This window comes from Hemiscyllium ocellatum, chromosome 7, assembly GCF_020745735.1.
Source record: "Hemiscyllium ocellatum isolate sHemOce1 chromosome 7, sHemOce1.pat.X.cur, whole genome shotgun sequence".
NCBI lineage: Eukaryota > Metazoa > Chordata > Chondrichthyes > Orectolobiformes > Hemiscylliidae > Hemiscyllium > Hemiscyllium ocellatum.
Window position 1 is genome coordinate 4,032,650 of NC_083407.1, and position 14,753 is coordinate 4,047,402.

At 44.3% G+C, this 14,753-nt stretch overlaps 1 protein-coding gene across 2 annotated transcripts in view; it reads left to right on the top strand.

Annotated features, from left to right (window-relative positions):
• Nucleotides 1–14,753, top strand: part of LOC132817690 (FYVE and coiled-coil domain-containing protein 1-like) — a 67,367-nt gene that overhangs the window by 44,332 nt on the left and 8,282 nt on the right. For both annotated transcript variants that reach the window (XM_060828204.1, XM_060828205.1), the window contains exon 10: nt 10,538–10,644. In XM_060828204.1, the coding sequence (XP_060684187.1) occupies nt 10,538–10,644 (107 nt within the window). The remainder of the gene's footprint in view (nt 1–10,537; nt 10,645–14,753) is intronic.

Sequence of the window (14,753 nt, forward strand, 5' to 3'; positions counted from 1 at the left end):
AGGGTAATTTTGATCTTTCTGTTCCTTTTTACTTATTTAGAGAAGCTCTCATTGTCAGCAGATAGCACCCAGTTTATTTTCTCTCGCTTTAATATCTTTTTGTCCTCCTTTCCTGGATTTTGAATTTATCCTAGTCTTCGGGCTATTACTGACTTGGGCCTTCCTATATGCTTTTTCTTGCAAAATAATACTCTCCTTAACTTATTTGGTTAGCCATGGTTGGTTGCTCCTATTCTTAGAGAAAGTGAGGACTGCAGATGCTGGAGATCAGAGCTGAAAATATGTCAGGCAGCATCCAAGGAGCAGGAGAATCGACGTTTTGGGCATGAGCCTGAAGAAGGGCTCATATCCGAAACGTCGATTCTCCTGCTCCTTGGATGCTGCCTGACCTGCTGCGCTTTTCCAGCAACACATTTTCAGCTTCTCCCATTCTTAGAATCTTTCCTCCTCACTGGGGTGTTTTAGATTACTTACAGTGTGGAAACAGGCCCTTCGGCCCAACAAGTCCACACCGACCCGCCGAAGCGCAACCCACCCATACCCCTACATATACCCCTTACCTAACACTACGGGCAATTTAGCATGGCCAATTCACCTGACCCACACATCTTTGGACTGTGGGAGGAAACTGGAGCACCCAGAGGAAACCCACACAGACACGGGGAGAACGTGCAAACTCCACACAGTCAGTCGCCTGAGTCGGGAATTGAACCCGGGTCTCAGGTGCTGTGAGGCAGCAGTGCTAACCACTGTGCCACGGTGCTGCCCAAGAGTCAGGAATTATCTCCTTAAAACTCTGTCACTGCTTGCTTACTGACTTTCCTGCTAAACTATCTGCGTTGTTCAGTTTGTCTCACTCTATTCTGAAGCTATTCTAATTCTCCTTATTTAAGTTGTTTCTGACTCAAGTTTCCCACTTTTGAACTGAATATAAAATTCTATCAATAAAACCAAGAACTGCAGATGCTGTAAATCAGAAACACAAACAGAAATTGTTAGAAAGGATCAGCAGAAAATTTTCTTCAGAACCTCTCTGAAGAAGGATCACTGGACCAGAAACATTAACCCCCATGCTTTCTTTCCACAGATGCTGACAGACCTGCTGAGTTTATCCAGCAATTTCTAGTTTGTGCATTAAATTCTATAATGTTATGATCATTGTTTCCGAAAGGATCTTTTACTCGGCGGTCGTTTATTAAACCTGCCTCATTGCCCATTACCAGATCTAAGATATCCTGTTCTCTGGTTGGCTCTATAACATATTGCTCTAGGAAACTATCTCAATTACACTTTATGAATCCATTTTCATAGCTGCCCTTTCGAATTTGCTTCACCTTATCAACATGAAGATTAAAATACCAATAATTATCACTCTATTCTTTTTAAATGCTCCTATTATTTGTTGATTTATAGCCTTTTCCACTGAGTGGCTACTGTTTGGAGGGCGGTATACTACCCGTACTGTCTCCTTTCCCTTGCTGTTTTTAACCTCTACCCAGAAGAACACCACATCATCTGAGCCTGGATCATCTCTCACAACTGTCTTCATTTCATTTATCAACAATGCTAAACCCCTGTCCCTCCTGTCTTTCCAAATATCTCTGAATGTTAAGTTTGCAGTTTTGATTCATTGTAACCATGTTTCCGTAATGACTATGAGATCATTTTCATTTACCACGATTTGCGCCATCTATTCATTGACTTTATTCTGAATGCTTCATACACTAAGGTACAAAGCTTTCATATTTGTTCTATTACCAAATTTCATGACACATTTATGGTTTCTTGGTACAATACACATTTTGTTCCTTCCTTTTATTTTGTTGTAACATCAGCCAAATCACTTAACTGCAATCTTATCTTCTCCTTTACCTTGACTTTATATTTTTCTATGCAACAGAACCTACTCAACCCTGTTTAGTTTAAAGCCCTATCCACAAACCTAATTATATGATTCACCAGCACTCTGGTCCCAGAATGATTCATGTGGTGCCCATCTCGTCAGAACAGCTCTTCCTTACTCGGTACTGGAACCGATATCTAATGAATTTCTCCCACACCAATCTTTGAACCATGTGTTTACATCTTCAATCTTGTTGATTCTGTGTCAATTAGCTCATGGCTCAGGTATTAATCCAGAGACTATTAATTTGTTACTTCTGTATTTTAATTTAGCATCGAGCTGCCCATATTCCCTCAACAGAAACTCTTTCCCCTTTCTACCTATCATTGTCACCTACATGAACCACGATAATTGGATCTTTCTCCTCCCACTCCAAGTTCTCTGAAGCCCAGATGAGATATCCTGAACCAGGGCAGCAGGCAGGCAGACTCTCAATCCTGGCCACAGAGAACAGTATCTATTCCCCTGACTATACTATCCCTGATCACAACTATATTTCTCATTCCCCCAACACTCTCATCCACACAAGAAGCAAGAATCTCAAACCTGCTAGACATGCCTCCCCAAGGGCTGAGGCTCCTAAATCCATCTGAATAAAAAAGCGAAAAAAATGGCTGGAAATCAGAAGCAAAACAGAAATCGCTGGAAAAGCTCAGTACGTCTGGCAGGATCTGTGGAGAGAAATCACAGTTAACATTTTGGGTCCAGTGACCCCTCTTCAGAAATGATGGTAGCTGGGAAGAAAGTTGTCTTTTTTTTATGCAGAGGATAGGGTGGGGGGATGGGGCAAGGAATCAATGGTAGGTGGAGATAGAGCCCAAAGAGAGAGAGAAGAGCAGTTAGACAGACAAAGGGGTGGATAATGGTCACCCTGGGAGAATGAATGGCTGCAACAGGTGGTGTGTAATAGCAGACCATGTGATAAGAAGGCCTAGTGTGTGAGGGTTGGAGTAAGGACATGGGAGAAGGTGTCTCAAGCCCTAAAAATATTGAACTCAATATTGAGTCCAGAACGCTGCAGGGGTCTCAAGTGAAAAATGAGATGTTGTGCTACCAGTCCTGTGCACTGAGCTTCACAGGAACACTGCAGCAAGCCTGAGACAGAGACGTTGGCCAGGGAACAGGGTGGGGTGTGGAAGTGGATGGCAACTGGAAGCTTAGGGTCTTTTTTTGCGGACAGAACGTAGATGTTTTGTAAAGCGGTCACCCAGTCCATGTTTCCCCGGTATAGAGGAGACCACATTGTGAGCAGAGAATGCAGTAGACTAGATCAAGTGCAAGTAAAGCACTGCCTCACCTGGAAGGTGTGTTTAGAACCTTGGATACCGAGGAGGGAGTTATTGTATTCATTTCCTCTCCTCCTTTTGCCCTTTGATTATTTTGTATTTGCAGATTGTTATTAGTGGTTTCTACTGTGAAGATGAATGCAAACTGTTTATTCAATTTCTTTGCCATTTCCTGACTTTCCAGTAATATTTCCCAAGCCCCATTCCTGAAGTAGTTTTGAAATATATAATATATTAAAAGAGTTATCGCAGTGCATTTTTGAGAGAGCACATATAATGAGGGAAGTGACTGCTGAAGGTGCCCATCAAGCAGGCTGCTTTGTCCTGACTACTGGAGCAGGGAGGAGGGAAATGGACAGGTATTACACCTTCTGTGGTTACAAGGGAAGGTGCCGTGGCACTTGGAGAGGGGAGGGGTGCAGGGTGCGGTGGTGGGGGGGGGGGTGGTGGAGGGGGTTGGGGGTGTGGAGGAGTGGGTAAGAGTGGATTGTCGCAGGGGGAACGGTCCCTGTGGAAGGCTGACAAGGAAGGGGAAGGAAATATGTGTCTGTGGTGACATCTCACTGGAGGTGGCGGAAATGGCAACTAATGATCCTCTGGATGTGGATGCTGGGGGATGGTAGGTGAGGATGAGAGGGATCCTTTCACTGTTGGAGGAGGAGAGGGAGGGGTTGAGGGCTGAAGAGTGGGAGCTGGGTTAGAGCCAGCTGAGGGCCCTGTCAACCACAATTCTGGGATATCCTTGGTTGAGGATCCTCCTGTCTTTGTTCACTGACCAAATTCAAAGAGGTGTGACTTCCTCCTGAAACACAGCATCCAGGTAACTCTTCCCCTTCGAGTAAAAAGTGAGGTCTGCAGATGCTGGAGATCAGAGCTGAAAATGTGTTGCTGGTTAAAGCACAGCAGGTCAGGCAGCATCCAAGGAACAGGAAATTCGACGTTTCGGGCCAGAGCCCTTCATCAGGAATGAGGAGAGGGTGCCAGGCAGGCTCAGATAAAAGGTAGGGAGGAGGGACTTGGGAGAGGGGCGATGGAGATGTGATTGGTGGAAGGAGGTCAAGGTGAGGGTGATAGGCCGGAGTGGGGTGGGGGCGGAGAGGTCAGGAAGAGGATTGCAGGTTAGGAGGGCGGTGCTGAGTTGAGGGAACCGACTGAGACAAGGTGGGGGGAGGGGAAATGAGGAAACTGGAGAAATCTGAGTTCATTCCTTGTGGTTGGAGGGTTCCCAGGCGGAAGATGAGGCGCTCTTCCTCCAACCGTCGTGTTGTTATGTTCTGCCGATGGAGGAGTCCAAGGACCTGCATGTCCTCGGTGGAGTGGGAGGGAGAGTTAAAGTGTTGAGCCACGGGGTGGTTGGATTGGTTGGTCCGGGCGTCCCAGAGGTTTCTCTGAAGCGTTCCGCAAGTAGGCGGCCCGTCTCCCCAATATAGAGGAGGCCACATTGGGTGCAGCGGATGCAATAGATGATGTGTGTGGAGGTGCAGGTGAATTTGTGGTGGATATGGAAGGATCCCTTGGGGCCTTGGAGAGAAGTAAGGGACGAGGTGTGGGCGCAAGTTTTACATTTCCTGCGGTTGCAGGGGAAAGTGCCGGGAGTGGAGGTTGGATTGGTGGGGGGTGTGGACCTGACGAGGAAGTCACGGAGGGAGTGGTCTTTGCGGAACGCTGATAGGGGAGGGGAGGGAAATATATCCCTGGTGATGGGGTCCGTTTGGAGGTGGCGGAAATGACAGCGGATGATACGCTGTATACGGAGGTTGGTGGGGTGGTAGGTGAGAACCAGTGGGGTTCTGTCTTGGTGGCGGTTGGAGGAGCGGGGCTCAAGGGCGGAGGAGCGGGAAGTGGAGGAGATGCGGTGGAGGGCATCGTCGATCACGTCTGGGGGGAATCTGCGGTCCTTGAAGAAGGAGGCCATCTGGGCTGTGCGGTGTTGGAACTGGTCCTCCTGGGAGCAGATGCGGCGGAGACGAAGGAATTGGGAATATGGGATGGAGTTTTTGCAGGGGGCAGGGTGGGAGGAGGTGCAGTCTAGGTAGCTGTGGGAGTCAGTCGGTTTATAGTAAATGTCTGTGTTGAGTCGGTAGCCCGAGATAGAAATGGAAAGGTCTAGGAAGGGGAGGGAGGAGTCTGAGACAGTCCAGGTGAATTTGAGGTCGGGATGGAAGGTGTTGGTAAAGTTGATGAACTGTTCAACCTCCTCGTGGGAGCACGAGGCAGCGCCGATACAGTCATCGATGTAGCGGAGGAAAAGGTGGGGGGTGGTGCCAGTGTAGTTGCGGAAGATGGACTGTTCCACATATCCTACGAAGAGACAGGCATAGCTGGGGCCCATGCGGGTGCCCATGGCAACTCCTCTAGTTTTGAGGAAGTGGGAGGATTGAAAAGAGAAGTTAGAAAGTAGCGACAAAGTTAGTGGATGCATTGGTAGTAATCTTCCAAGAATCCTTAGATTGTGGACAAGGTCTAGAGGATTGGAAAACAACATGTGGTTAGCTTTCGGAGTGCGGCTCCTTCATCAGGTGATTGTGCACAACCACCCAATGGAGCAGCTCTCCAAAAGCTAGTGCTTCCAAATAAACCTATTGGACTATAACCCTGTGTTGTGATTTTTAACTTTATAACATGATCAAGCAGTCAGCATGGCTTCATGAAGGGGAAATCATGCCTGACAAATTTATTACAGTTCTTTGAGGTGATAACAAGTTGGATAGATAAAGGGGAACCAGTGATTTCAACTTCCAAAGGGACTGCACAGTAGGCTTGTTAATAGGATAAGAGCCCATGGTATTAGAAGTAGTAGCATTGATAGAGAATTGGCTGACTAATAAAAGGCGGTGAGTTGGGATAAAAGGGGCAACCTTTAACTAGTCGAGTGCCACAGAGATCAATGCTCAGGACCACAACTATTTACAATATATGTTAATGATTTGGATGGCAGATGTAAATGTACTATCACTAAGTTTGCAGATGACACATGAATAGCTGGATAGACAAGAGATGAGGATGACTCAGAGTCTGCAGAAGGATATTGACAGCTTACATGACTGGCAGATTATGTGAAGAATGGGAAAGAGATGAATATTATTTAAACAGGGAAAGGCTGCAGAAAGCTGCAGCACAGAGGGGTTTGGGAGTCCTCGGGCATGAATCACAAATAGGTAACATTCAGGTTCAATGGGTAAAAGGGGAGGGAAATGGAATGAATTCCATATTTCATAGGGAATTGGGTATAAAAATAAGGCGATCTTGCTAAAACTGTCCAAAATGCCAGTCAGACCACAACTGGAATACTGTGAACAGTTCAGAGCACCTTATCTAAGGAAAGATGTATTGTCAGGAGGCAGTCTAGAGATAGATTGCGAGGCTAATAGCACACATGAAAAGAGGTTGAATAGGTTGGGATGTGTATGCATTCGAGTTTAGAAGAATGAGAGACCTTATTGAACTAATTAAGCTTCTTAGGGGTTTTAACATGGTTGATTAAATTCCCTATTGTGTGGAAACAGGCCCTTCGGCCTAACAAGTCCACACTGACCCTCCAAAGAGCAACCCACCAGACCCATTCCCCTACATTTACCTCTGACTAATGCACCTAACACTATGGGCAATTTAGCATAGCCTGTTCACCTAACCTGCACTTCTTTGGAATGTGGAAGGAAACCGGAGCACCCGGAGGAAACCCATGCAGACTCGGGGAGAACGTGCAAACTCCACACACACACTTGTCCAAGGCAGGAATTGAACCCGGGTCCCTGGCACTGTAAGGCAGCAGTGCTAACCACTGAGCCACTGTGCCACCCAGTTAAGAAAGGACCCGCTCCCTGACCTGGAATCGAACCCGGGCTGCTGCAGTGAAAGCGCCGAATCCTAATCACTAGACTGAACTATTCACAGTATTCCAGTATTCCTAGAGGCATGGCATTCATCCACAAACTCCATCAACAAACACATCGACCTGGACCCAATATACCAACCACTACAGTGGACAGCTGAAACTGACACCCGGAAGCGGCAAGGACAGACCACTATAAATACCGGAAGAAACATCAAAGAAGCGCTTCGCAGGAGGCTCCAGAGCACTGATGATGTCGCCTAGCCAGGGGACGAAATGTTTGCAACAAAAACTTCCAGCTCGGCGAACAGAACCACAACAACGAGCACCCGAGCTACAAATCTTCCCACAAACCTTGAATTCCAGTTGTGGTCTGACTGGTACAGAGAGATTATTTCCCATTATTTGAGATTCTAGGATCAGAGGGCACAGTGTCAGAGTAGAGAGTCACCCATTTATGACAGAAATGATGAATTTCTTCTCTCAGAGAAAGGTGAACCTGTGGATAGTAAAAAAATCTGTGGCTGCTGGAGAAACTCCAGCAGCATCAGTGTGAAGAAAGAAGAGTTCAGGTTTAAATTCCAGTTTTGATGACGAGTCACTGAACTTGAAACATTGACTCTGCTTTCTTAGACCATAAGACATAGGAACAGAAATTAGGCCATTCAGCCCATCGAGGTTGCTCTGCCATTCAATCATAAGTTTTTCAACCCCATTCTCCCACTTTCTCCCCATAAACTTCGATCCTCTTGACAATCAAGAGCCTATGTATCTGTTTTAAATATACTCAATGACCTGGCCTCTACAGCCTTCTGTGGCAAGAAATTCCATAGAATCACTACTCTCTGGCTGAAGAAGTTTCTCTTTAACATTGTGTTTGCCTTCCTGACTACTGATTCAATCTGCAAGTTTACCTTAAGAGAATCATGGAGTTCAATGTAGGTAAGTGTGAAGTGATTCACTTTGGTAAGAGTAACAAGAAGCTGGGGTACTGGTCTAATGGTCGGATACTTGGTAGTGTGGATGAGCAGAGGGATCTTGGTGTCCATGTACACAGATCTCTGAAAGTTGCCACCCAGGTAAATAGTGCTGTGAGGAAGGCATATGGCATACTGGCTTTTATTGGTAGAGGAATTGAGTTCCAGAGTCCTGAGGTCATGTTGCAGTTGTATAAAACTCTGGTGTGGCCACATCTGGAGTATTGTGTGCAGTTTTGGTCGCCATACTATAGGAAGGATGTGGAGGCACTGGAACGGGTGCAGAGGAGGTTTACCAGGATGTTGCCTGGTATGGTAGGAAGATCGTATGAGGAAAGGCTGAGGCACTTGGGGCTGTTTTCATTGGAGAAAAGAAGGTTTGGGGTGACTTGATAGAGGTGTACAAGATGAGTAGGGGTTTAGATAGGGTTGACCATGAGAACCTTTTTCCACGTGTGGGGTCAGCTATTAGGAGGAGAATGCCCTGCCAGTAACAGTGGTGGACTCTCCCTTTTTATGGGCATTTAAACGGGCATTGGATAGGCATATGGAGGATAGTGGGCTAGTGTAGGTTAGGTGGGCTTGGATCGGTGCAACATCGAGGGCCGAAGGGCTTGTACTGCGCTGTATTTTTCTATGTTCTATGTTCTAACTCACAAGTCCCTTTGTACTTTAGATTTATGAATTTTCTCCCAATTTAGAAAAGTGTCCATGCCTCTATTATTCCTACCAAAGTGCATAACCTCATACTTTCCCACACTGTATTCTATCTGCCATTTCTTTACCCACTGTCCTAACCTGCCTGACCCATCATAAGGTTAGAAGTGGCATATTCAATGACAGTTAGTACTGAGTAACATTTAAAACTCAGACAAAAGCAATCCATTTTAATATGTAGTGCAACATGGACAACATTTGGCTGTGAGCTGATAAACAGCAAACTAATTCAGACCGCAAGTACCGCAGTAACCATCTCCAGAGAATCTAACCATTTTCAGGAGTTAATAGCATTTCTGGTGTTTCATCAACAACTTTGGATTACTGTTGATGAGGACCTGAACTGGATCAGCCACATAAGTTAAAAACTACAAGAGCAGTTCTGAGGCTGCAAATAACCCACCACCCAACTCCCCAAGGCCTGTCCACCAGGCAGAAGTCAGTTGTGTGATGGTATACATTCCACTCATGTAGAGGAGTTCAGCTCCCAACAGCACTCAAAGCTCAATACCATCTAACATTGTCAGCAGGTGCATGGGAACACCATTACCTTTAAGTTCCTTTCCAAGCCAATTAACCTCGTGACACAGAACTATTTTGCTGTAACTGAGTCAAAATCCTGGAACATCCTTTCAAACATAGCTGTGGATGTAACATATCTACACAAGATGAACTGAACTCAGGAAGACAGCTCCCTCCAACTTTTACAGGTAATTAGGGATTGGCAATGGGTATTGCCCTTGCTAGCAACTCCATGAGAATATGGAGTCAGTAGTAATTTCAGTTCGATTTTGTTATAGTCATACATTCTAACTAGTAGCAGTCATACTATAACAAGATAAATTATGATACTGGATACTTGTGAAGTGCTGCAAGTTCAATATTTATATTTACAATTGCAGGGTTTCAGACTGGGTGACTGTTGGTTTGCTAGCCTACATGCTGCCAGATCTGCTGAATTCCACCAGCACTTTCTGTTTTTGTGAGAATCTATGGAATTCTTTATTGCAGAGGGCTGTCGAGGCTGTGTTGTGAAGTATCCTCAAGGTTGAGAAAGACAGAATTTCAACAAATAATGCTTATAGGGATAAAGGCAGGAAAATGGAATTGAAGATGATTGCTGGAGAAACAGTTTCTATTTTTGTTCCCAGTATTCACAGTTCTTTGTTTTATTTTGAGAATTATGAGATCAGCCATGATCACATTTAGTGGTGGAGAAGATTTGATCAGCTGAATGGCCTACTTCTGTTGCTATGCCTTATAGTCTTATGGTCTAGCTCACTAAGGCCCCTTTGATCAAACCAACCAAAGCCATGACCACTTCCATCTAGAAGGATAGAGCAACAGATACATGGGAATACCACACATTTGTGTTCCTCTTCAATCATTCATTATCCTGATATGGAACTTCATTTTCCCTGAGTCAAAATTCTGCAATTTCTTCCTAACAGCATTGTGGATGTCCTTACACCCAAGGACTACTGCACTTGAGGGAAACAGGTCAAAAATGCCTTCTCCGGGGGGCAAGTAGGGAAAGACAGCAATTGTTAGCCTATTCGTTACACCCACATCCCATAAACAAAGAAAAGACACTCGTGCCTTTTCAGTTGAATATCTGGGTGATCCTTGCTGCCTCACCCCTCCGATGAGGAATGGGTATTTGACTGACATCATGGTGGATCACTAGGTCCCATGGAGTCTACATTGCAGCAAAGGTCAGCACCTTCACAGGAAGGGGTTCCTGTTGTGTATTAAAATGAATCGACAGTGGGTTGGGAACTATCCTTTGAGATGAATCCCTCTATTTTCCTCTTATCCTCAGACTCTCAATGAAGATTTGCTGACCGTGAGAAAGGACATCGAATGCAAAATGGAAAAACTAAAGTGCAAGGATGATGAGCTTCTGTCACTGGCTGAATCTCTTGCAGAGTAAGATTACCTCGATTCCAATCCAAATACCTTTCTAAGCATTGTCCATTTACCTTTGTAAGTGTTTGTTTCCACCTTGGATATTTTACTCTCTACCTAATTGATCTCCACTGGGGGATACATTCTGAGTCAGAAGATTCAGGTCCCACTCTACTCATATCTATCGAGGTGGAGTCTGAGCTCAGGCCCTGAATTCTGCGTGTTGCCAGATGAAATCTTGTTGCTGATGCACATCCACTGATACCCTGTTTCCCAACTCCCAAAAAGCCCTTCCTGCACCTGACTAACCATCTCAATGACTGATCGAGGGGGTTTCGGTCATTGGAAGTGGTGTTCTCATCAGTTTGCCTTGAACCAAGCTCTGCTCTCGCAAGAGACAAAAATAATCGCGCGTACACACACACACACACACACACACACACACACACACACAAACACACAAACACACACACACAGAGACACACACACACAGACACACAACGTGCATGTGCATGCACATCCACACACACACACCTTAAATGCTCTACCCTGCAATGTATAAATGTATAATGTGCCAGCAGGTACAGCAGCATCAAAGTTAACAATGTTTAAAGTCAGTCGCCGATGGCCCTACTTGTGATCAGAGAGCGATACCATCTCTCCTATACGGTTTTCTGATGTTAAGTATAAGCTACTGCACAGTGAATGTAGTCTGTCTTTACTTAAAACTGAACTTGCATTCCAGGACAATTCAACTATCTAAGTGAAATAACTTTAAGCAAATTGGTTTTTTAAAATTCAGCCTATGAAACAGTGTAGGTAGCTTTGGTAGAACCTTACACATAGAAAAATAACATAAGAACTAGGAGCAGGAGTAGGTCATCGGGCCCAATAAGATCATGGTTGATCTTTTCATGGACTCAGGTCCACTTACCCACCCTCTCACCATATCTCTTAATTCCTTTATTGTTCAAAAAAATAGCTACCTTAGTTTTTAAAATGTTTACTGAAGTAGCATCAACTATTTCCCTGGGCAAGGAATTCCACAGATTCACAACCCTCTGGGTGAAGAAGTTCCTTCTCAATTCAATCTGAAATCTGCTCCCCCTAATCTTGAGGCTATGCCCTCTTGTCCTAGTTTCACTCACCAGTGGAAACATCCTCTCTACTTCTATCTTATCGATTCCCTTCATAATTTTATATGTTTCTATACGATTTCTGCTCAATCTTCTGAACTCCAATTAAAATACTCTTAATCTACTCAGTCTCTCCTCATAAACCCACCTTCTCAACTCTCAATTCAGTCCATTCTTTCTCAAGTAAGGAGACCAAAACTGCACCCAGTTCTCCAGGTGTGGCCTCACCAGCATCCTATACAGCTGCAACATAACCCCCTGCTTTTAAACTCAATCTCTTCAGCGATGGAAGACAAAATTCCATTTGCCTTTCTAATTACCTGTTGTACCTGCAGACCAACCCTCTGTGATTCATGCACAACATGAACGTGTTGCTACACATTGCTAAATATCTACACAGATAAGGGCTCTTGTCACATAGTGGTAGTGTCTCTAACTCTGAACCAGGATAATCTGGATTCAAGTCCCACCTGAGCCACAGGTGGTTTTTTTTGTTAATTTCATTCACAGGACGTGGACATCACTGATTAGTGCCAGCACGAGAGAGGAGTGAAGGGCCAACCACATTGCTGTAGGTCTGGAGTCACATAGAGACCAGGATGGACATTAGTGAGCCAGATGGGGTTATCCCCCAACAATCAATTCACAGTCACCATTAGACTCTTAATTCCAGATTTTTATTGATTTTGAATTCCACCATGATGGGATTTGAATCCAGGTCCCCAGAACATTATCTTGGTCTCTGGCTTAATAAATCTAGTGATAATACCACTAGGTTGCTGCTTTCCCATCTGTCACAACCTCTCTGAATGAGTTGTTTAGAAAAGTATTTATTCAAATCTATCGAAAGAAGAGTCAGGTTGGTGGATTTTATGCTGTATGAAAGTTCATGTAAAATACTAATTAGAAAGTGCATGCCTGGATTTTGTCTAAAAGCATTTTAACTTCTCATGAATAACAGGCAGGGAAAGAAGAAAGGGAGGAGAATGGCATTCTTAGTTAAAGACAGTCTATCAGTACTGGAGGAAGAGGATGTCTCAGATGGAACAGGGGCAGAATTTATCAGATGTGGCACAGTAGCTCAGTGGTTAGCACAGCTGTCTCACAGTGCCAGGAAGCCAGGTTCAATGCCAGACTTTGGTGACTGCATGGAGTTTGTACATTCTTCCCGTGTCTGCGTGGGTTTCCTCCAGGTGCTCTGGTTTCCTCCCACAGTCAAATATGAGCAGGTTTGATGGAATAGCCGTGCTAAATTGCCTATGATGAACAGGCTAGGTGAATTAGTTTAATTTTCCAGAAGTCACTTGTGAACCGAGGGTTCTGCAGATGAGTGACCAGAGACAGGAAGACAAGCTTGAAGTTGAAGCTGCCTCAAGCTGCCCATATCAAAGATTGTGTGATTTTAACTTTGTCCTCTTCAGTTCCTCCATCTTATACCAAAGATTGGGGAGTGGGAAGCAGTGAGCAGGGGTGTTTGGGAGTAGGACGTTACGGTGAGAGTGAGATTGAGGATCAGGGGAGTCAGGCACCATTCCAAAATTGTGACCATCAGTCCAATACCTCGTCTCAGAACAAGACTCAGAACATCTTTAAATCAAAACTTGCAAAACTAAATGAAAACACAAACCTCACTAAATCATTGAATGTAAAATATGTACTTACTGCATGCAGAACGCATTCAAGAGCTGACACTGAGGCAGTACAGACCCAGACTGGAGTAAACATATAGACAATAAATACTAACATGCACATACATACATACAAACTCATACACATACATACATAAACACATACAAACTTTGATATTCACATACAGACTCTTACATACACAATCATGCACATACAAGCTCATGTATACACAGACATGCACACCCATTTACATGGAGAAAGTGAAGACTGCAGATACTGAAATCAAAGTCAAAATGTGTGACGTGGAAAAGCAGAGCCCAGTCAGGCAGCATCCGAGGAGCAGAAGAGTCAATGTTTCAAGCATAAGCCCTTCATCAGGAATGTGTGTGGGGGGTGGAGTGGCAAGGGGGCTGTGAGATATATGGGAGGGAGGGATGAGGCTAGGAGGAAGGTATCTGGGAATGCGATAGGTGGATGCAGGTGGGGGTGAAAGTTGATAGGTCAGAGAGGAGGGTGGAGCTAATAGGTGGGAAGGAAGATGGACAGGGACAGGTTTAGACAGATCCAGATTGAGATTTGGACAGATTTGGGGTACAAAAGATCCCAACAGATTTTAACATTTGCCAATTAGTGTCCTAGATCTTTAAATAAAACACAGATGAAACAATTTGTTTAATTTCAGTTACTTGTGGTTGGTTAAATTAAAAGTGAGAGAAATGGCTCTTAAGATTTCTGAAGAGATTCTGTAGTTTGAAGATGATTCCCAAATTTGCCTAGAAAGTTTAGAAGAACAGAAAATGGCCATACTTTTAGAATTAGCAAAGAGGTTAGATGTGGGTTTAACTAAGGACAAATATAAAGCTGAAATTGCAAGGGAGTTACTCAAACACTTAAGTGTTCAGAGAAAGGGACAAATGCAGTAGAGTTAGAAAAAGTTAAATTACCATTGAGGAAAGTGGAGTTAGAAGATAAAGGGGTGGGGGGGAAGAAAGTGAGAGAGAGGAAAAAGAAAGAGACAGAAGGTTCTTAGCTGAGCAAAGAGAGAGAGAAGAAAAGAAGAAAGAAAAAAAGAAAAGAAAGAGAAAGAATTTGAACTTTAAAAGTTGCAACTTAGTCAGGAAAGTCAAGTTAACATGATGGACATGAAGAGAGAAGATAATGATATATACAAATATGTTAAAACACTGCCACATTTTGATGAGAAAGATGTCAAAGCCTTATTTATTTCATTTGAAAAATTGGCTCGGTAAATGGAGTGCTCAGAGGACTTGTGGTTAAAACAGTAGAGAACACTGGCAATAGTTTACCAGATGTTTAAAAAAAAGAAGCCCAAGAGGGTGGAAACAAGGTGAAAGGCCTCAGGTG